The 21,094-nt window shown below is 43.7% G+C and overlaps 2 protein-coding genes across 4 annotated transcripts in view; one reads left to right on the top strand and one right to left on the bottom strand.

The window, feature by feature from the left end:
• Nucleotides 1-21,094, top strand: part of Pecam1 (platelet and endothelial cell adhesion molecule 1) — an 89,442-nt gene that overhangs the window by 2,047 nt on the left and 66,301 nt on the right. For 2 of the 3 annotated variants that reach the window (XM_010616771.3, XM_010616769.3), the window contains exons 2-3: nt 2,011-2,091; nt 14,101-14,170. The gene's annotated coding sequence lies outside the window, so the exon portion shown is untranslated. The remainder of the gene's footprint in view (nt 1-2,010; nt 2,092-14,100; nt 14,171-21,094) is intronic. The other variant, XM_010616772.3, reaches the window with a different exon arrangement.
• Milr1 (mast cell immunoglobulin like receptor 1) overlaps nt 1-21,094 on the bottom strand; it is a 51,001-nt gene that overhangs the window by 14,738 nt on the left and 15,169 nt on the right. Inside the window, exons 3-6 of the mRNA XM_033767410.1 lie at nt 16,491-16,681; nt 15,055-15,198; nt 9,424-9,472; nt 9,049-9,093 (exon numbers count right to left, since the gene is read on the bottom strand). Coding sequence (XP_033623301.1) covers nt 9,049-9,093; nt 9,424-9,472; nt 15,055-15,198; nt 16,491-16,681 — 429 coding nt within the window. The remainder of the gene's footprint in view (nt 1-9,048; nt 9,094-9,423; nt 9,473-15,054; nt 15,199-16,490; nt 16,682-21,094) is intronic.

Below are 21,094 nucleotides of genomic sequence, written 5' to 3'. Positions count from 1 at the left end.
TTTTTGAATTGGGTCTTTATATTTGGGGGATCAATGAGTTTCTTTCAAAACACTTTAGAGTGTGGTGGCACATACCTATAAGCCCAGAACTCTGGTAGGCTGAGGCAGGAGGATCACAAATTTGAGTTCAGCCAATGCAATTTGTTGACTTAGCCAGACCCTGTCTCAAAACAAAAAATGATAAAGAGTTTGGAATGGAGCTCAGTGAGAGGGCCCTGGGTTTGATCCCCAGTATCAGGACAGAAAAAACAAAACAAAACAAAAAAAACCCTCATAGAATTTTTTTCTCTCCCTATTAAAACTCCAACCTTTCCTTTGTCCCTCTGACATGCCAGAGTCTACCCTAGCCTGCACATGTGCTTCTCAGATTGCAGTCTTCTTCTTTATTTTCAACTAAAAATTCCTTCTTTCGAGATTTTGGAGGTCATTATTATTTTAATTTGACTGCAAACAGTTTAACCTTCCTCTGTTCTCCTTGCTTTTATTTATTTATTTATTTATTTTGGTTTTTTGAGACAGGGTCTCACTATGTAGTTGAGACTGACCTGGAATTTATGAACTCAGTGATCCTCCTGCCTCATCCTCCCTAGTGCTGGGAATTCAGGCATGTGCCCCACGCCCAGCCTATTCTCCTTGCTTTTAGATGAGAATCACTAAGTCACCAGCTATAGAATTTTTCACACTTCTGAAAACTATTCAATCCTGAGCAAAGCCCACTTCTTTGACTCTTCAAATCATCTAACGCAAGTGCAAATCCCACTCGAAGGGCCTGTAACACTATCTGCTGTGGTGTCCCATGGTCCCACAGCTTCCAGTGCCATGTATTTTCCCTCTTCACTGTGAGTCACCCAGAAACCCAACCTGGTTCAGCTGCTTGTGCGTCACTGCAGAACAGTGAAAGTCTGTATCTCTAAATGATTTCCATATATGTGAAACTGTCACAACTAAAAAATTGACTATATTTAAAAAAGAATCATCAACTATCCAGTTAGCATTCAAATTCCCCTAATTGTTTTCATTTGATTTTGTTTACATTTGCATGTAAGTCAGGTTTCATGTGTCTGCTGTTTTGCTTTGATTGATTCCTTTTTTTGTCTTAAAAAAAATCTACTGGGCCTAGGGGTATAGCGAGTTGGTAGAGCACATGATGTTTGAGGCCTGAGGATCAAACCCAGCACCAAGACAAACAGCAGTCTTTGATAGCTTGTTTGTTTTTTTGTTACTTGGAAATGCCAAGAGGGCAAGGCCTGTCAGTGCACACATGGATCCCAGCACTGGGGAAGTCGATGCAGGAGGACTACGAGTTTGAGGCCAGTCCCGGCTTCAATAGAATTTGAGGTCAACCTGAGCTCTGTAGTGAATTCAAGGCCAGCTTGGACTACACAGAGAAACCTTATCACAAAACAAAACAAAACAAAGAAGGCCTTGGGATAGATCCCCAGCACTACAAGGAAAGAAAAAGCCTCCAAAGCAATTTAATAAAAACTGTTCATCATTAAAAAAGACAAAGAATTAGGGGAAATGTAAGAACATCTATTTTTTTTTTTTTTTACAATATTGGGTAAGATTAAGTCTTCTAAGTAAGACACATAAAAATAGGAGTCATAAAGAAAAAACTGAAAGTATTGACTACCCTACAACCTAAAAACTTTTCTGTGGCAAATTAAGTCAAGAAGAAACTACTTAAATCATAAATAAAACCAAAGAATTTTAAGGAATACCTGAGCCAATTGAAAATCAACAAGAAAAAAAATTAGTAAGTGGGCACAGAGTGTGAATAGATAATCACCAGAAGAAACATAACTGGTGATGAATCCCGTGCTGCTGGGACCAGTGGGTGGCTCGAGTGGAGGACAGACACATTTGTACTGCTCACAAACGCGGTCCACCACCCTTTTGCTGTTGGATCTGGATTATCACTATTTCCTCATCTTTCATAAGCTCAGCTTCCAAACAAGACCTCAGGTCCCTTTCCAACCAGATAACTCTTTCTAAATTTCCTTTCCCTAGGACTCCTGGACCTTTCATGGCCAATAACGTGAAGATACACAGCTTTATAGGTGACGAGACAACCGCATATGAAACACTGAGGTAGCTTTTCTCGCTCGTCTATCTGCCCAGCAGCTTGGGTCTAAGGTTTTACCCTACAGAGAGCTCTCAGGATCTCCTCTCTCCATCAAGATGATTCTTCCTGGATGTCTGCTGTCCCATTGTTCATCTTACAAGAAAAGTGGGTCAATCAATCAGGGATTGACTAAATGAATTATGCCTACTATTAAATACTGTACAAGTGTTGAGAAAAAAAGAGAAAAGCCAGCCAGGTGTGGTGGTGCATGCCTGTAATCCCAGCACTCAGGAAGATGAGGCAGGAGGATCACTGTGAATTCAAGGCCAGCCTGGGTCACATAGTGAGACTCTTATCTCAAAAAAAGAAAAAAAAAAGCTGGGTGTGGTGTCCCATGCCTGTAATCCCAGCACTCGGGGGGCTGAGGCAGGAGGATTGAGGCGGGAGGATCACTGTGAGTTCAAGACCACCCTGGGCTACATAATGAGCTCCAGGTCAGACTCAACTACATAGTGAGACCCTGTCTCAAAAAATAAAACAAACAAAAATCCAAAACAAATACAGAGCCAGGGATTTAGCTCAGTGACACCATGCCTGTCTCACAAGTGCAAGGTCCTGAGTTTGATCGCCAATACCACACACAATAAAAGATAAGTTAGCGACTAGTTTATTTAATGTTGGGGATATAGTTCAGTGATAGAGTACCTGCCTATAATGTTCAAGGATTTGGGTTTGTTTCCCCACCATTAAAAAAAGCAGAGAAAAACTTTTTATTATCATACCTACAAAAAGACTAGTGAGAGAGGTGTAAGGTGTATAGTAAGAGAGGTGTACTCTATAAGTAGAGAGGTGTGTAGGATTGGAGGAAGAACAACAGCACTTTGATTTCTTTTTGCAATAACAACAAGTGTTGTCCCCATCCTCCCTGGAAAATGATTTTATTAGTCACACTTCAAAGATGAAAGAAATTCAGTGGAAAATGGTGATATCACATGCTCCACCCTGTGGCAGCTGGTAAATGGAGATCCCATGTCACAGCAAAGCAGCTTCATTCTGTGATAGACTCTCCCAGCATGCACTCCTAGCATTGCTCGAATCATTAGACAGCAATTAGAGGTTGGTTGAAAAGCACCAACGACATCAATCCAGCAGCTGCTAGATGATGCAAAGAATAACATAAAACTGATCAGAGTCAGTGAAGAAATAGGAGAGTGCAAACAACATAAAAAAAAAAAATGTTCATAGAAGTAATGGAAGAAAACTCCCAAGCAGGGGAAAAGAACTTGACATACAGATAAGTGAGGCATATAGGACTCCAACTAGCTATGATAAAAAATAATCTACACCTAGACATATAATAGTTGTGATTCCAGAAACCCAACAGAAGGACAAAATTCAACAAGCAGTTAGAGAAAAGAAACAAAAGAAAGCTCATCAGAATCACAGCAGACTTCTCAACACAAAGCTTCAAGGCAAGAAGAGCCTGGAGTGAAGTATTTCAAATTCTAAAGGAAAACAACCTCCAACCCAGATTGATGTACCCTTTCAAAATTGATGGAGAAATAAGATAATTTCATGACAAAAGAGCACCTGAGGAACTGCATGAATACCAAACCAACACTCCAGAAAGTTTTAAGCAATATCCTAGGAAAAAACAATGAAGGTCACAACCCCAGGAAGCCCATTAGAATGAATCCATCAGGCATGACAAGAAATTAAATGCAAAGGGAAAGAATCTAACAAAAAGTCATGACAAGGATGAATCAATACATATCAGTTACAACCATCAATGTTAATGGTCTCAATTCACCAATCAAAAGAAATACACTGGCAGAATGGATCAAGAAGCAAGACCCAACAATGTGCTGCATATAAGAAACACAATTCAGAAAGAAACTCAGAGACTGAAAGTTAAAGGGTGGAAACAATACTCCATGGGACAGGAACCTGAGAAAAAGGAGGAGTAGCTATCTTATTTGCAGATCAAATGGATTTTAAACCAGCACTTGTTAAGAGAGACAAGAAAAGGACACCACATCCTTGTAAAGGGAAAAATCCAAGAGGAAGCGATGACAATCATCAATATATATGCACCAAACACTAATGCACCCTACTATATAAAACAAATACAAATGGACATGAAAAGTCAAATAAGCACTGATAAATAGTAGTGGGGGATCTTAATACCCCACTGTCACAAAAAGATAGATCCACTAAACAGAAAATAAATGACAAAAATACTAGAACTCAGTCAAACTCTTGAACAAATGAACTTAACAGATGTTTACAGAGTGTTCCACCCCACAGAATCAGAATACATATTATTTTCAGCTGCACACAGTTTCTTCTCCGATATAGAACACATACTTGCTCACAGAAAATGTTTAAGGAATTGAAGCTCTCCCCTGTATATTAGCAGACCACAGTGCAATGAAATTGGAAATCAATATCAAAAGAAATCAGAAAAATTTCATAAACACATGGAAATTGAACAACATACATCTGAATAACCAACAGGTCTCATAGAGCAAATCAAAGAAGAAATTAGACAGATTCTACAATTAAATGACAGTGTCCATACAACATATAGGAATCTATGGGACACAATGAAAGCAGTGTTATAAGGGAAATTCATAGCAGTGAATACGCATATTAGGAAAACAGAGTGGGCTCAAATAACCTGATGCTGAACCTCCAGCTTCTAGAAAAAGAAAAGCAGGACAAACCCAAAGGAAATTCCCAAACAAGGGAAGAAATTATAAAGATCAAAGCAGAAATTCATGCAATGGAGACTAAAAGAATGATACAAAAAATCAGTGAAGCAGAGTTGATGCTTTGAAAGAATAAACAAAACTGACAAATGCTTAGCCAACTTTATTTAAAAAAACAGCTGGGCCTGGTGACGCACGCCTGTAATCCCAGCACTCGGGAGGCTAAAGGCAGGAGGATCCCTGTGAATTTGAGACCAGCCTGGGCTACATAGTGAGTTCCAGATCAGTTTCAACTACATAGTGAGACCCTGTCTCAGAAAAAAAAAAATTGAAAGAAAGAAAAGACTCAAATCCATGCAGTTAGGAATGAAAAGGGTGAAATTACAATAGAACCAGCAGAAATCCAGAGGATCATTAATACCTACTTTGAGAACCTATATGACAATAAGATGGAAAACACAGAAGAAATGAATAGATTCCTAGATATGTATGAATTACCAAAGTTGAACGAAGACCTAAAAATTCTAAACAACCCAATATCAATCAATGAAATTGAAAACATAATTAAAAACTTACCAAGAAAAGCCCAGGTCCTGATGGCTTCACTGCTGAATTCTACAAGACATTTAGAGAACCTTTGCCACTACTGTTTAAACTCTTCAATGAAATTGAAAGGGAAGCAATACTTCCAAATTCATTCCTGGAAGCAAGCATCACCTTGATTCCCAAAGCAGAGAAAGACCCAACCAAAGAAGAGAACCATAGGCCAATCTCACTAATGAAAATAGATGCAAAAATCCTTAATAAGATACTGGCAAATAGAATGCAGAAGATCATCAAGAAGGTCATACACCCTGACCAAGTGGGATTCATTCCAGAGAAGTAGGGCTGAATTAACATACACAAATCAATAAATGTAATACACTATATTAATAGAGCCAAGGACAAAAGCCATATGATCATCTCAATAGGTACAGAAAAAGCAATTGAAAAAATCCCGCATGTATTCATGATAGAACAAAAAAACCTACAAAAATTGGAATAGATGGTCTCTACCTCAACATGATAAAAGCCACTTATGAAAAACCAACAATCTATCATACTAAATGATCCAAAAATGAAATCCTTCACACTTAAATCAGGAACAAGACAAGGATGTCCACTATCATCACTCCTGTTCAATATAGTTTTGGAAACAGCCACAGCAATTAGACAAGAGAAAGAAATAAAAGAAATAAAGATAGGAAACGAAGTTAAATTGTCATTACCTGCAGATGACATAATCTACATAGAAAACCCCAAGAACCCCACTAAGAGTCTTTTAGACTTAGTAAATTCATTGGAATAGCTGGATACAAAGTCAACAAACAGAAATCAATAGCTTTCCTTTACACAACAGACTCACCAAAAGAGGAGCTGGAGAAACAACTCCCTTCACAATAGCACACAAAAAAATGAAGTACCTAGGAATCAACCTAATGAAAGAAATCAAAGACCTCTACTCTGAAAACTATAGCACTCTGAAAAATGAAATCAAACAGGATATCAGAAAATGGAAAGACATCCCTTGCTCCTGGGTAAGAAGAAACCAATATAGTGAAAATGGCCATACTTCCAAAACTGAGATATAGATTCAATGCAATCCCGATTGAAATTTCAGCAACATACTTCTGCTTGAGACCTTCAGAAAACAATCCAAAAATTCATTTGGAAAAAGAAGAGACCTAGAATAGCAAAAGCAATTCTGGGAAATAAAGACAAGGCAGGGGGTATCACAATCCCCAACTTGAAACCAACTTGATAAAAACAGCATGGAGGGCCGGGGATTTAGCTCACCGGTTTGGTGGCCTGCCTTGCAAGCACAAGGACCCGAGTTCAATCCCCGGTACCAAAAAAACCAAAAAAAAAAAAAAAACCATCATGGTACTGGCAAAGAAACAGACCCAAGGAACAGTGGAACAGATTAGAAGATGCAGAAACAACTCCAGATACACTCAGGCTCCTCATCTTTGACAAAGGAGCCAAACATCCTAATGGAGGAAAGACAGCCTCTTTAATAAATGGTGCTGGAAAAACTGGGTTTCAACTTGCCAAAGATTAAAACTAGAACTGTCTCTCTCACTATGCACTAAACTAAAATCAAAATGAATTAAAGATGTAAATATTAAAACAAACACTAAACCAGCTGGAAGAGAGTTTAGGTAGAACTCTTGAAGTCATTGTCATAGGAAAAGATTTCATAAACAAAACACCAGTTGCCTGTGAACTAGCACAAACAATGAGCAAGTGGGATCCCTTCTTATTAAAAAGCTTCTGCACAGCAAGAGAAATGACCCACAGTGCTAAGGGACAACCCACAAGGTGGAAGAAAATTTTTACCAGCTGCTCCTCAGACAAAGGTCTACTATCTAGAATATATAAAGAACTTAAAAGAATCAGACCTCCCAAATTGAAAGACCCAATCCAAAAATGGGCATCTGAAATGAAGAGACGTTTCTCAGACAAAGAAGTAAAAATAACAAATAAACATATGAAAAAGTGTTCACATCACTGGTCATTCAAGAGATGCAAAGGAAAGCAAAGAATGGCTGCTATCATGAAATCAACCAACAACAAATTCTGGCAGGGCTGTGGGGGAAAAGGAACCCTTCTCCACTGTTGGTGGGAGTGCAGACTGGTGCAACCACTATGGAAATCAGTGTGGAGATACCTCAAAGAACTAGGCTTAGAAATGCCATTTGACCCAGCCATCCCTCTGCTGGGTGTCTTACCAAAAGAATTAAAAGAATCCTATCACAGTGATATATGTGCACCCGTGTTCATAGCAGGACAGTTTGTAATTGCTAAAGCTTGGAAACAGCCCAGTTGCCTATCAATGGGAGACTGGATAAAGAAAATGTGTTTTGTTTTGTTTTATAAAATGGAGTACTACTCAGCCATAAAGAATGAGAAATCAAGGGCTGGGGATTTAGCTCAGTAGTTCGGTGGCCCACCTTGCAAGCGCAAGGACTGGAGTTCAATCCCCGGTACCGAAAAAAACCCCAAAAAAACAAAAAACAAAAACTGAATGAGAAATCAGAGACATTTATAGTGAAATGATACTCTTAAGTGAGGTAAGTAGGACACACACGTATAAATACCGAATCGTTTCTCTGGTGTGAGAAACTGAAAGTGTAAAGATGAAAAGGTATAATAGGTAATGTGAAATAGGAAGAAAAAGTGCAAAGGGGAAGGGGAAGTGGGAGGGGTAGAGGAAAGGAAAGAGGGGAATGGAATTAACATGAGAAAAGAAAAAATGGAAACAAAATCTTTTTAAATACAGAGGTGTGGAGGGGTTGAAGGGAGGGCAAGGGAATGGGGAAAAAATAAGAACCAATATATATTACATAAAGGTACAAATTTCCAATGATAAATGTCATTATATTGTATACCTAAAATGTACCAATAAAATTAATTAAAAAAAAAGAAAACACCAGTGACAACAAACTTAGAAAAATTCCATTCTAAAAACAATCTCAGTGCTTTCTCATTGAATCTCAGGGAGGAGACAGAAAACAGTGCAACTTCCTCCCTAAAATCAATTTGTGTGTGTGTGTGTGTGTGTGTGTGTGTGTATTGGTACTGGAACCAAACTCAGGACCTTGCATTTGCCAGACAGGTGGGGCACCACTGAGCTACATCTCATCCCTCAGTTTTTGTTTGTTTGTTTGAGACAGGGTCTCACTATGTAGTTGAGACTGATCTGGAACTCACTATGTAGCCCAGGCTGGTCTCGAACTCACAGCAATCCTCCTGCCTCAGCCTCCCGAGTGCTGGGATTACAGGTGTGCTCCACCACCCCAGACCTCCAGCCCTAAATTTTTGTTTGTTTGTTTGTTTGATTTTTGGTACCGGGGATTGGACTCGGGTCCTTGCACTTGCAAGGCAGGCCACTGAACGGCTGAGTTAAATCCCCGGCCCAAGCCCTAAATTTTTAAAAAGAGTATATAAACCAGGCATGGTGGCACATGCCTATAATCCTAGCATTATGGGGAGGCTGAGGCAGGAAGATTGCAAGTTCAAGATCAGCCTGGGCAGATTAGAAAGATCCTTTCTCAGAATAAAGTAAAAAGGGTTGAGGCTAGAGCTAGTGATGGTGTTTGGCTAACATGAACAAAACGTAAAATAAATGAAAGCATAGAAACATGACACGTGAATATTCATATTTCAAGCTGATCATCTCACCGTTTCATTAGAAACGATTTTGCTGAGGGAGAAGTAAATGAAACTTACCGTTTGGTCTTTTCAGGGTGTCACAATCCAGTATAGTTTTTTGAACTGAAAGAGAGGGTGGGGAAGGAAGCATGAGAAAGTTCTTTTTCTACAGTGTGTGTGCGCGCGCGCGCGTGTGTGTGTGTGCGCGTGTGTGTGTGAGTGTGTGTGTGTGTGTGTGTGTGGTCCCAGGGATCAAACTTGGGACTTTTCGCTTGTGAGGCAGGCGCGGTGCCACAGAGCTAAGTCCCTGGCCCCCCTTTTCCACGTTTTGGCTTGGAGATTCAAGTCTCAAAATGGCCTGTGGTCCTACACGAGACAGAAGAAAAGATGCCCCAGAGGAGCAGTTTGTTCAGAAGGCTCCACATTCCCCGGAGCCGGCTCGGCGATCCTCACAGTGGGCAGCGCTGACAGCGGCGAGTTGCTGTGAAGACTTCTTCTTTTTCTTAACCAAATGAAGGAAATGACGGGATCAGGGCCAGTTTACACACTCTGACTAGCTGGTGTGACCAAGCTGTGTGTTCCTCCGTGACTTCTTGTAAGAAAGATGTGGTCAGAGGTGGTGAGGTGGCTGAACTCAGACTTGCTGGGGATTCGGACAGCTGGAAAGAGACAGAAAATGAGAAATCTGTTCTGTTACCTCCGTGCCACCTTACCTAATTATCTCCGCTCAGCCTAGGACCTGGTGAATAACTAGGATCTTCTAACTATAAATTAGAGCTACCTCCCCAGCCCTTTAAATTATTTATTTATGTATGTATGAGTTTATTTATTTTTGAGACAGGGTCTCACTAAGTCATTTTTTTTGGGGGGGGAGGTTCTGGGGATCGTACTCGGGTCTTTGTGCTTGCGAGGCAGGCAGCGGAACCACTGAGCTAAATCCCCAGCCCATCACTAAGTCATTTCAGTTGCCTAGTGTGAGCTCAAACTTTGAGATCCCCCTGCTTCAGCCTCTCAGAGGCCTGGAATTACCAGTGTGGGTCACCACTCCCAACTACTACTTTTCTGTCTTCAGCAGTTCTGTAGGATTTCGTGAATGTTTGGATGAGTGTGCTTTCAGACACACGTGTACAATTCCTCTTTTGATCGCGGGCACCTTGGCAAATGAAGGAATTGGATCAAACAAGCTTTCACATCAAACCACTTTAGCAAATCAAAACTGGGATTGTTAGAGGTGGATATTAGTGGAGAGAGAATGGGTGTAGGGTGTGAAGGCATTTCAGGTCAGGACAAATGCTGCCACATCACTAGAAAATCCAATCCGGCTCATTCGTGCTAGCCATTCTTTTTTTTTTCTTTTGGGGTTTTTTTTTTTCTTCTTTTTTTGTACCAGAAATCAAACTTGGGTCCTTGTGCTTGTGAGGAAGGTGGTGGCATCACTAAGTTGAATCCCCAGCCCTTGTGCTAGCCATTTCAATAAGATCAAGGTTTGTTAAAAAAAAATCGCTCATGGCTGGGTATAGTAGTGCACACCTGTAATTCTAGCACTGAGGAGGCTGAGACAGGAGGATCAAGTTCAAGGCCAGCCTGGGCTACACAGAGAGTTCGTGGCCAGCCTGAACTACACAGTGAGACTCTGTCTCAAAAAGTCAAAAGCCAAACAAACTACAACAATAACAAAACCACCTTTATTTTGAGACAGGGTCTTGTTAAGCTGCTAAATTTCCCAGGTTGTATTTGAACTCATGATGATCCTCCTGCCTCAGCCTCCTAGAGTATTGAGATTACAGGAATGGACCGCTATGGCTTTTTCTATCTTTATGCATTGATTATCCCTGGCGACAGAGTGCTAACTAAAACATGCCTCCCACTCGGCCCCTCATGGTCACTGAGGGAAATGGGAGGCCCATTCTCAATGGGGAATTCCCTTCAGCACACTTAAAAACTGGAAAAAATGTGAAGTGGTTTCCACCACATCCAACCAAAGTTGGAATTCTTGCACTGGGCTGTAGAGCAGTGTTGTGCAGACCTGGAATTTTCCACCCGCACCCACCAGTGGGAGAGACAGTCACGCAGGGCCTCCCAGCAGTTCTGCTTATAATCACAGAAAGCTGACCACACCTAACTGCTCATCATCTCCTGGGAACTGGCGGCTTATGTTGTAAGAGCATCTTAGGGCTGGAATCACTTTCGCATCTGTTCTTTGTTAAAAACGACTTTTTTGAGATATAATTCCCATAATGTTCACCCATTTAAAGCACAGAGTCCAGGTCCCTCTGGTACAGTCACAAAGCAGTGGCAGCAGAAGAACTCAGTTTTAGAACACTTGCATGAGCCCAGAAGAAAATCCCATACAAGACGAGATATTTTGGAGACCTTAAAAAGCGATAATGTTCTATGTATTTCAATGGAAATTCATTTGTGATGGACAGAAGGTACAAAAAGTGCATTGCAAGTATGTATGATTATATACTTATTAGGTAATACATTTGTGTGTGGGGAAGCTGTATTTGACATCATTTCAATATTTATTATCTTATTTATCTTATGTACTTTTTTCAACATCAATGGTGCATCTCTATTAGAAATAAGAACTGAAGTGGTTCACACTGGTGCCCATAATCCTAGCACTCTAGGAAGGTGAGGCAGGAGAGTCACAAATTTGAGCCCATTCTGGGTGACTCAGCGAGACGTTGTTTCTTTTTTTTCTTTTTTTTTTGGTTTTTTGAGACAGGGTCTCACTATGTAGTTGAGACCGACCTGGGACTCACTATGGAGCCCAGGCTGGTCTCGAACTCACAGTGATCCTCCTGCCTCAGCCTCCTGAGTGCTGGGATCACAGGTGTGCGCCGCCACACCCGGCAAGACATTGTTTCAATACAAAGTTTTTTAAGGGGCTGGGGATGAAGCCCAGTGTGAAAGGGAGAGGAGAGGGGAAAGAGAGAGACAGAGACGGCGGTACAGAGACAGAGTGAGACAGACACAGAGAAAGACACAGACAGACAGACATACAGACAAATAAGCAATGAGTGTCCAGTGGCTGTTCAGGATGAAATTGCCACTGATAAACCCGAATGAAAAATTGACATGATTTTCCCTGCAACTCTATAATCTTCCATTAGGTGGCGCTGGACCACTGCCCAGTAACTGCCTGTAACATCTTGTTTTGATTTCTGCTTTTCTTTTGTGTCATTAAAAAAAAAAAAAAAAGGTTAGGGCCGGGGATTTAGCTCAGTGGTTCCACCGCCTGCCTCCCAAGTTCAAGGTCCCCAGTTCAATCCTTAGTACTGAAAAAAAGTTAAATCTCCTTCATAACTACTGTATAATCTGGGTCAAAGGGGTAAACTAAACAAGGGACTTGGAATTTAATTCACAGATGAAAAAATACATTGGGAATATTATTGCTTTCTTTTACTCCTATAAAAATCCATTCCTGATATCGTGATCATCTCAGGTGAAAGATGCCACCAGCTCCTTTGGAATTGTTCCTAAATCTGAGTGGGCTAAAGTTCTACCTTCTCACCACCAGTACCTCTCTGTTTTTTTTTTTTGTTTGTTTGTTTGTTTTGTTTGTTTGAGACAGGGTCTCACTGTGTAGTTGAGACTGACCTGGAACTCACTATGTAGCCCAGGCTGGTCTTGAACTCACAGCGATCCTCCTGCCTCAGCCTCCCGAGGGCTGGGATTACAGGTGTGTGCCACCACGCCAGGCACCTCTCTATTTTCTTATTTTATGATCCCTGCTACTGGAAAGATTTTACCCTCAGTGGTGGTTCCTAAACAGTGCGTGGTAAGCCTGTGCTGGTGATTTTATTTGTGTCTCAGTGGTAGAACATGTGGTCGGTGTGTGTGTGAGACCCAGGGTTCAATGCCGAGCACTGCAAAGTTCATTAAAGTTCCTGGTAGACAAGGCACAACCTCGTTTGGCTGATTTTACATCAAGTCGTAATTCCAGCTGGAGGAATTTGAGCAGAGTAGTAGAGCAAAGGCCCTGGAGTTGAGCCCCAGCTTTCCCCCAGCTAGCATGGTGCTGTGGACTCGTCATAGCTGTGCCAGCCTCTAGGACTCAGCCAGGTGCATGTCACCCACCCTTGTACTACAGTAAATGCCAGCTCCCAGCGCTGCATCTTACTCGGCGTGTGCTGTCTCACCCACAGCAGCCACCCGGAACTGCGCATTGACCTCAGTGTCACTAACCTGACAGTTCCCAAGCTGGGTACAGAGGGTCTGGGTTCACTTTGGCTCACAATGGGCCTGCTCAAGAGTGCTTCTCTTTCCTACTTGAAATACCCAGAATGCTATGTGCCTAAATTAATGAACTAGCCGGGCGTGGTGGCACATGCCTGTAATCCCAACACTCGGGAGGCTGAGGCAGGAGGATCGCTGTGAGTTTGAGACCAGCCTGGGCTACATAATGAATTCCAGGTCAGTCTCAACTACATAGTGAGACCCCGTGTCAAAGAACCAAAAAAGCAAACAAAACAAAACACATAAATTAATGAACTAAAAATCAGGCTTCTTGGTTTATAAACAGCCACTGAAGCATCCACTGTTTGGAGCAGGGTCCTGTTTCACTTTGTTGCTGTAGTAGGACTGAGGATTGAACCCAGGGCCTTGGCATTGAGCTACATCCCCAACCCTTTTTGATCTCACTGCATCTCAGGCTGGGCTTGAATTTAGGATCCTCACACCTTAGCTTCCCAGACCGCTAGGATTACAGGTGTCCCATGCCCGGTGGTTTGGAGCAGTTTTTATGATCTTATAGTGTAAGTGCTTTCCGTGCAATGTCTGGGTCCGTATCTAGGACGTACTTATATTAAAATTACCATTTCTTGCTCACCTGAAATTCAAATTTAACTGAAGGTCTTGGATTTTTATTTAGTAAATCTGGGGACCCTACGTTTTGTAAATATGCACAGCTGCTCAGCCATCACCACTTTTACCATTCCACGTGCTTCTGTTGCACCTTGGCAAGGGATCCCCAAACCCTCCTGAGTTTCAGGCAAAACTGATCTGCGTTGTGTCTCTATAGATTTAGGGAAGGCTGTATTTTTAAGGGGAGAGAACCGGCTGTTACATAATTTAGTTAAGACCTAACTATTTGCATGAAGAGTTTGGTTTCATTTTTTCAAGCAAAACCACAGAGGAACCAGCTGTCCAACACAGCAGTGCCTGTTGTCATCGGAGCGACCTCCCGTAGCAGGTATGTGGATTATCTGAATCTCTCGGTGCTTACTGATCACAAGGGTCACGTGATGCTGCGGAGACTGAGAGCCTCTTGGCCTGGTCCTGCCAGTGGGGGGAGGGGCTCCCCAGGCCCAGCCCAGTCAGGCAGAAAGCGGTAGGGCGTGATGTCAGGCTCCAGGAGGCCACGTTCAAGCTGCACTGGCAAAATCCTGGCCCCCGGCTGCCTAGGCCCCATCCCTGTGACCTAACTAGAGGAAATTTTGCGGTGGAGGTGTTTTGTGCTGTGCCTCATGCCTCAGGGCTGCAAAACGGCCACCCGTGGATTCAGATTCACACCTCTCTCAACATCCACTAAGGCTGAAGCAATTCAACCTAGGGACACTGATGAAAGATGGCTATTAAGAAGGCAGCCAGCCTTTTCTAAGTGCTTCATACGTATTAATATGTCTACTCCTACCAGGGGTGAGGGCGCGCGCCTATAATCCCAGCCCTCTGGAGGCTGAGGCAGGAGGATCACTGACAGTTCGAGGCCACTTTCGGCTACATAGTGAGTTCAGGGCCTGCTTGACTATAAAGTGAAACCTTGACTTTAAAAACACAAAAGTTTTATCCTATAAACACACCCTGAGGTACATACTCCCTTTCTCTGCATTTTGCCCTCGAAGAAGCAGGCTCAGAGAGGTTAAGTCTCTCAAGATCGCGCGACCCGCGGCGCACAAGGTCTGTGGAGCCGGGGAAGGAAGGCGGCTGGGCTCCTGGGAGGAGGAATCGGGGTCTCCCCTGGGAGGTAGCTGCCCAAATAGGCAGGGGATGGTGTTCCACGCAGAGGGGACGGCACATGAAAACTGAGACAAAGGACGTTTCAGGGCATTAAAACAAACAAACAAACAAAAAAACAACTTGAATGTTTCCAGTGGGAAACAGAGTCCGATTTTGGCGAGGGAGAGATCGTGTGAGGACCCCGAAGATCCCCAGGAGCTCCTCTCGCTGCCCCGGTGACTTGGCCAGTGGCTCCGGCACGAATCGCTCCCACAGGGCGGCTTCCTGGGTTGGAAGAGGGCCGCACAGTGTGGGACGGGACGGGAGCCACGCGGGCGGAGTCCACGGAGGGTTTACAGGTGCGCGGGCGGCTATGCCCCTAAAACCCGCCCTTCTGAAGGCTTAGCCAGCTCTGGGCTTGGGGATGTGCTGGCTGGGGCTCAGGGAAGGGAAAAATCCGAGTGCTGCCTCTCTGGCTGACTCCGGCTCGTCCCTTCCTGGTGATTTATCGCTATGGAAACTGAGCTCTTCCTCTCCTACCGGGGCTGCTGGGGTGCATTGTTGATGCCACAGGCACGCGAGTCACAAGTTCCTTCCTCTTTCCTGCTGCAGAAATACTACAGTAACCTACGTGGCCCAGGGCTGCAGCTCACACCTGAAGAGCCAGGCTTGGGAAAAACAATTGGCTCGGATTCCCTGGGGCGAGTGGGCCCCCTGGGTCAGCAGAGAGGGAGGGAACACAATGAGTATTGGAGAACAATGGGCCCCACTTTTCCCCTTCCTCCGGGACCCTCTGAGTAGGGGTGTAAAACCTATCCACGAGAAAAGGACAAATTTCTATAAAATGTATCGACAGGCAGTGGCGGGTAGTGTTGGGTTAGGCGGCAGCAACTAAAATGCGAGGTCCCCTCGGGTCCCGCCAGGGTGGGATCCCTTCCGCTGTGTGTGCCGGCAGTGAGATCCATGGAGGCGCAGCGTGAGCAGGAAGGGGCTGCGGAGGAGGGCACACAGGAGACCGGGCACCTGCAGGGGCATCGGTGCCTTCAGTGTTCACAGGAGACTCAGATGCGGTCCGCTAGAGGCCCGGTCAGAGCCGGCTCTGCTGGGGTCCACCAGACCCACAGGCTGGGCCTGGCGTCCACATACTTGGGCCAGGTCCTGGGACAGAGCGACCCAGAGGGACCCGGAGAAGGGGACTGGAGCCCCTTGGGGGAAAGGTCTTGGAACCCTTCTCCAGAAGTCGACCTAAGGGATCTCTCTCCAGGCCGCATTCACTGGGGACAAGGACACTCCCCACTTAATGATTTCACTAGAAGTATTTGTGGATGAAATTGGCCTTGACCTCACGCCGGGCAACATTTTGTTTAGGAGCTGGGCATTTCGGCGGCTCTAGAACACTTCTCTGTCTTGAACATCTGTGATCTTCCTTAGGTGCTGAACGGTCCTGTTTGCTTTGCAGTTAGGATCCCCTTTGATTGAGAGCAGTCTGCTCCCTCTCAGCCTCTTGCACGTTCTAAGTAGCAGCCTGAACTATGCATGAGCTGGTAGAATAAAACCTGCTAAACAGCTCGCCTGACCTTTTCCTCAAAGGTCTCGAGGTCCGGAGGCTTTGCCACCGCGTGCTCAGGGAGTCGGCACAAGGAGGGGACTTCTGTGCGCTTCTGAAGGACTCCAGAGAACTGTGCAGTCAAAGGCTGGGGTGGGAGGCGATCCCTAATGCAGTGATCCCCCGATTTCGCTTCAGGATTCACCCCTCTGCAGTAGTATCCTTCAGGAACGGGAAACTGGCGCCCTTTATTAATTTTTTTCCAGTCTTTCTTCTTTTATTGGTACATTTTATTTATTTGTTTTTGGTACCAGGAATCAAACTCAGGACCTTGTGCTTTCGAGCCCGGTGGCAGCACCATGGAGCTAAAACCCCAGCCTCTGTTTTAGATATCCATAATGATCCCATTCATCATAGGGAAGTTGGACCTGTACATGATGTATCTTGGTTCTTCTTTTTTCCCCTTCCCATCCAAGCCCTCCACTCCCTCCTTATTTACAAAAGCTTTATTTTCATTTTCTCCTTCTGTTCTTTTATTTCTTTCCTTTCTCTCTTCCCCATTCCTATTCCCCTTTCTATTTGAATGCTTTCTTCCCACTTCCCAATATCTATTATATATTTTAGTCCTTTCCGTTTCTCACCACAGAAACAATGCATTATTTAAACATGTTTTTAAACAGTATTTATTTATTTATTGTACCAGGGATCGAGCTCAGGACCTTACACTTGTGAGGCAGGCGGTAGAACCACTGAGCTAAATCCCCAACCCTTTAAACAGTATTTAAACAGAGAGGTCAAAATCCGATTTATTTCACTTAGGAGTATGGTCTCAAGGCGCTTTCATTTAGCTAGAAATGTCTCAAGCTTATCCTTCTTTATGGCAGAGTATTGCTGTTGTATAAAAAAACTCCACATCTTCATTGTCCATAGATCGGTTGATGGACATTTGGACTGTCCAAGATTTAGCTGATATAAACTGGCATCCTTTTAAGAAATAGACATTTTTCAGCCAGCCATGGTGACGCATCCCTGTAATCCCAGCACTCGGGAGCCTGAGGCAGGAGGATCCCTGTGAGTTTGAGACCAGCCTGGTATACATAGTGAGTTCCAGGTCAGTCTCAACTACATAGTGAGACCCTGTCTCAAAAAACAAAAAACAAACAACAACAACAACAACAACAAAAAACTTAAAAATAGACATTTTTCAATTCCAAGATTGTAAAAAAAAAAATGTTTTTAATTGAGATAATATATATTAAATATGCATTTGTGGTAAATGACACAGAGGTGTGTTTTTTGACCTTTCCCCTAGGGGTAACATTTTGCAAAACTACAGTGTAATATCATAACCAGGATGCTAATGTTGTCAGAATCCACAGATTGGCTGGCCTTTTCCCAGTGTTACTGTTACTCACTTGTGTCTGAGTGTGGGTGGTGGTGGCTTCATCTCCATCCATCCAGCTTCATCTCCTGGGCAGTTTCCCAAATCCAAGAGCACAGGCGAGGAGACACCTCACAGTTCAAACACTAGGGGAAGCCCTCCTGCCCTTGTATCGTTGCTCCAACTTCTTTCCAACAGCCCATACCCCCAACCTCTGGACCAACGTCCCCTAACAAGTCGAGTATTCCTTACCTGAACTACTTGGGACCAGAGGTATTTTGGACTTCTTTCATATTGTTGGAATATTTGCATGTGTATAGGTGAGGCATCTTGGAGATGAAACCCAAGTCTAAACATCAAATTCACTTATTTTACTCGTCCTTTGTTATGCATAGCTTAAAGATAATTTTGAACAATATTTTAAGTGATTTTTGTGCCTGAAACAAAGTCTCCTGGTATGAAATTTTCCACTGTGGCACCATGTTTGTACTCAAAAGTTTCTGATTTGTGGGCGTTTCAGATTTTTAGTCTTGGATTCCAGACGCTGAAGTAGTAATCTGTCCTCCATTTAAATTTTTTTATTCTTTCAAACATATTTTATAGATAGAATCATATTTGGAGGGATTGGATTCTTTATCTCAGTATGATTTCTGGACATTCGTCCATGTGTGTGCCTGTGGTTGTTCCTTTTTATGAATGAATAATATTCCATGACGTGGATGCGATTGTATTTAACCGTTCATCTACTCAAGGACAGGTAGGCTGATTTTAGATTATCAGGAAATTGGAATTGCATGTACAACTGCTGTGAAGATTTGAATACAGGGTTTTGTGTATATACGTTTATTTCTCTAGGCAACAGGTCCATTTTGAAACAGCTCCAATTGAAGCAGGTCCTTGATATTTGGGTGGGGTACATCTGAAGACCCTGCTAAGTTACCTCACTCTCACACAGAATTAGCCGTGTTTGTACAAGCTCCTGGCTTCATCCTAAATCATCAGAATCTCATTTGTGCCCCCGGCGTATTCCTGTGCATATTCTCCTGTCCCGACTTAGCCGCCTTTTTGTTTTTATGATCTATTTATTTCAATTCTGTTTACTCAGGTAATGTAGCTGCGAAGAAACGGAAAGCTTTAAGACAGTTGTACGGAACACAGTGAAAGATTACATCCCAGAATAAACTCGGAGAATATTTCCTACTCCACGTATTTCGACTGTTTCACACTTTGGCCTCTTCTGTCACTGTTCGAGGCCAAAGGTTTCCGTACTTCTGGGAATTTCGAGAAGTCCTGAAATATTTTTCTTCTACAGGCACTATGTGAGGAAATAAGGGTTCAGGACGGCAGTCAGCCAGCCTGCGTTCCTACTGACTCCACCCCTCAGAGGGGCTGTGAGTGCTCAAATGTGTGTATGAACCTCTCTGAGTCTCATCTGAGTCTCACTTCCCTCGTTAGGGGGAGAGAGAGAGAGAGAGAGAGAGAGAGAGAGAGAGAGGGAGAGAGAGAGACGGAGACGGAGAGAGAGAGGGAGCATCTGACTCATCAGACTGAATGGAACGACCCATGAAAAGCGCTATAAGCACCGCATAATTGTCAGCTATTACTCCCGAAGGGAAAACCCCATGGGAGAGCCTTGAGCTAAAGGATAATTATACGAGAAAAATCGCAACTCATAAAAATATAAAATGCAGGTAGGTCGAATAGTTTATTTAACTTATCACTAAGTAAGGGAGCCAGGGAGATGTCATAATAGGTCAAAGGAGAATCAAAGAGCATATATGTATATGACTAAACAGATAAACAGATGAAATGGATGGCTGGATCGATCTCTGGATAGAAGATATCCATCATTGGAGAAGCTGAAATGAATTTAATAGATGCAGAGCTCCTCAGTGTCGTCAGGGCAGTGACCGACTGTGGTCACCTCCGCCTGACCGATGTGCGTCTCTCTGTATGTGAATCGCTTGTGTTACTACCAGAATTCTGTAACCTAGGGAGATAAAAAGTGTTTCAGAGACGATGAAAAGCAGAGACTCAGCCTGAAAGCATGCACTGGACCTCGCCTAGTTGTCACTGAAGATGCTTGCGAAACTTCTGGGTCCGTCTCAAAATTTCTGTAGTTTTCCCCGATATGTGTTCATGTGAGAAATTAAGTTAAAGGCAAATTAAGTGACAGTTCAAGATGCTCCTATCCCGGTAGCGTTTCGTTAGATCGAAATCCACGCGGAACGGCCATCGGCAGGCAGGGCAGAGATTTGGTTTGCGTCATTAAGATGTTCACAGCCCTCTTTAGGGCCAGCTCCTGCCCTTCTCAGGGTTGGTGGGGCCACAGCGGGACTGATTCACGCTAATGAAACCATGCTACGGTGAATATTTGTAGAGCCACTTAAAAAGGGAAACTATCTCGCGGGCCCATTTGTAGACCCACGTTAGGTATTACGGGGAGAGTTGGGAAATCGTTTCTGCTGTGTGCGGGAACTTCACGTTCCTATATTTGAACACCAGGGTAAGTGTGCCCAGCACCTCTGGATTCAGACTCTCAGCCTGACTCAGCCTCCTTGTTCCCCACCCTCCCTTACACTGCGACTGCAGGGTTCTGGGCCATCCATAATTTGTGTTTTGCCCAGGAAGGGTTTATTGCAGTTTACACAGGGTGTAAACCTGTGACTCACTAGGAAATAATTTTAGGGGACATAACAAAAAGTTTTTACATGCTTGACAAATCATCTGTCCTAGGAGATATTAAGGCCTCTGAGATCTTACTTGTGAAATTGCTACCTCCTTCCTTTTTCTAAAGCTCAGGACATTCTCTGGCTTTCAGGCTAGGTGCTGGAGGGGGACAAAATTGCTCCCTCCCCTTTGTGACCTGGCCCCGGGGACAGCCCTGCCCAGGATAGCACCCACCTGCTTGGCCCAAATGACCGGACAGCAGAAGCCCCTTGGGCAGGAGCCGTGTTTCCTTCCAAAGCAGGGGTGGAGGGATTGGCAAAGAGGGGAAAAGAAAGACCTTAGCAGCCTTTGCAGCCCCCAGCACCTGCACCTTCTGCAGCTGTGCTGGCCACAGGTGACAGTTAATCGTGAGAAGCAGCGGACACCTGCTGCTGCTGGCCCCAGAGAACTAGCTGGGCTGGGCAGAGCCGCATACACTGTGGCAGGGAACCAGCCTGGTTAGTAATGTGTCAATATGTGAATGTACTTTTCTTTCTTTTTTTTTTTTTTTTTTTTGTTTTTTTGGACCAGGGTCACCGCTTGTG

This window comes from Fukomys damarensis, unplaced genomic scaffold, assembly GCF_012274545.1.
Source record: "Fukomys damarensis isolate Sample0158 unplaced genomic scaffold, DMR_v1.0_HiC HiC_scaffold_23, whole genome shotgun sequence".
In the NCBI taxonomy this organism is placed as follows: domain Eukaryota; kingdom Metazoa; phylum Chordata; class Mammalia; order Rodentia; family Bathyergidae; genus Fukomys; species Fukomys damarensis.
The sequence above is the reverse complement of the archived record's forward strand: the minus strand, read 5'-3'. Positions and strand labels throughout refer to the sequence as shown.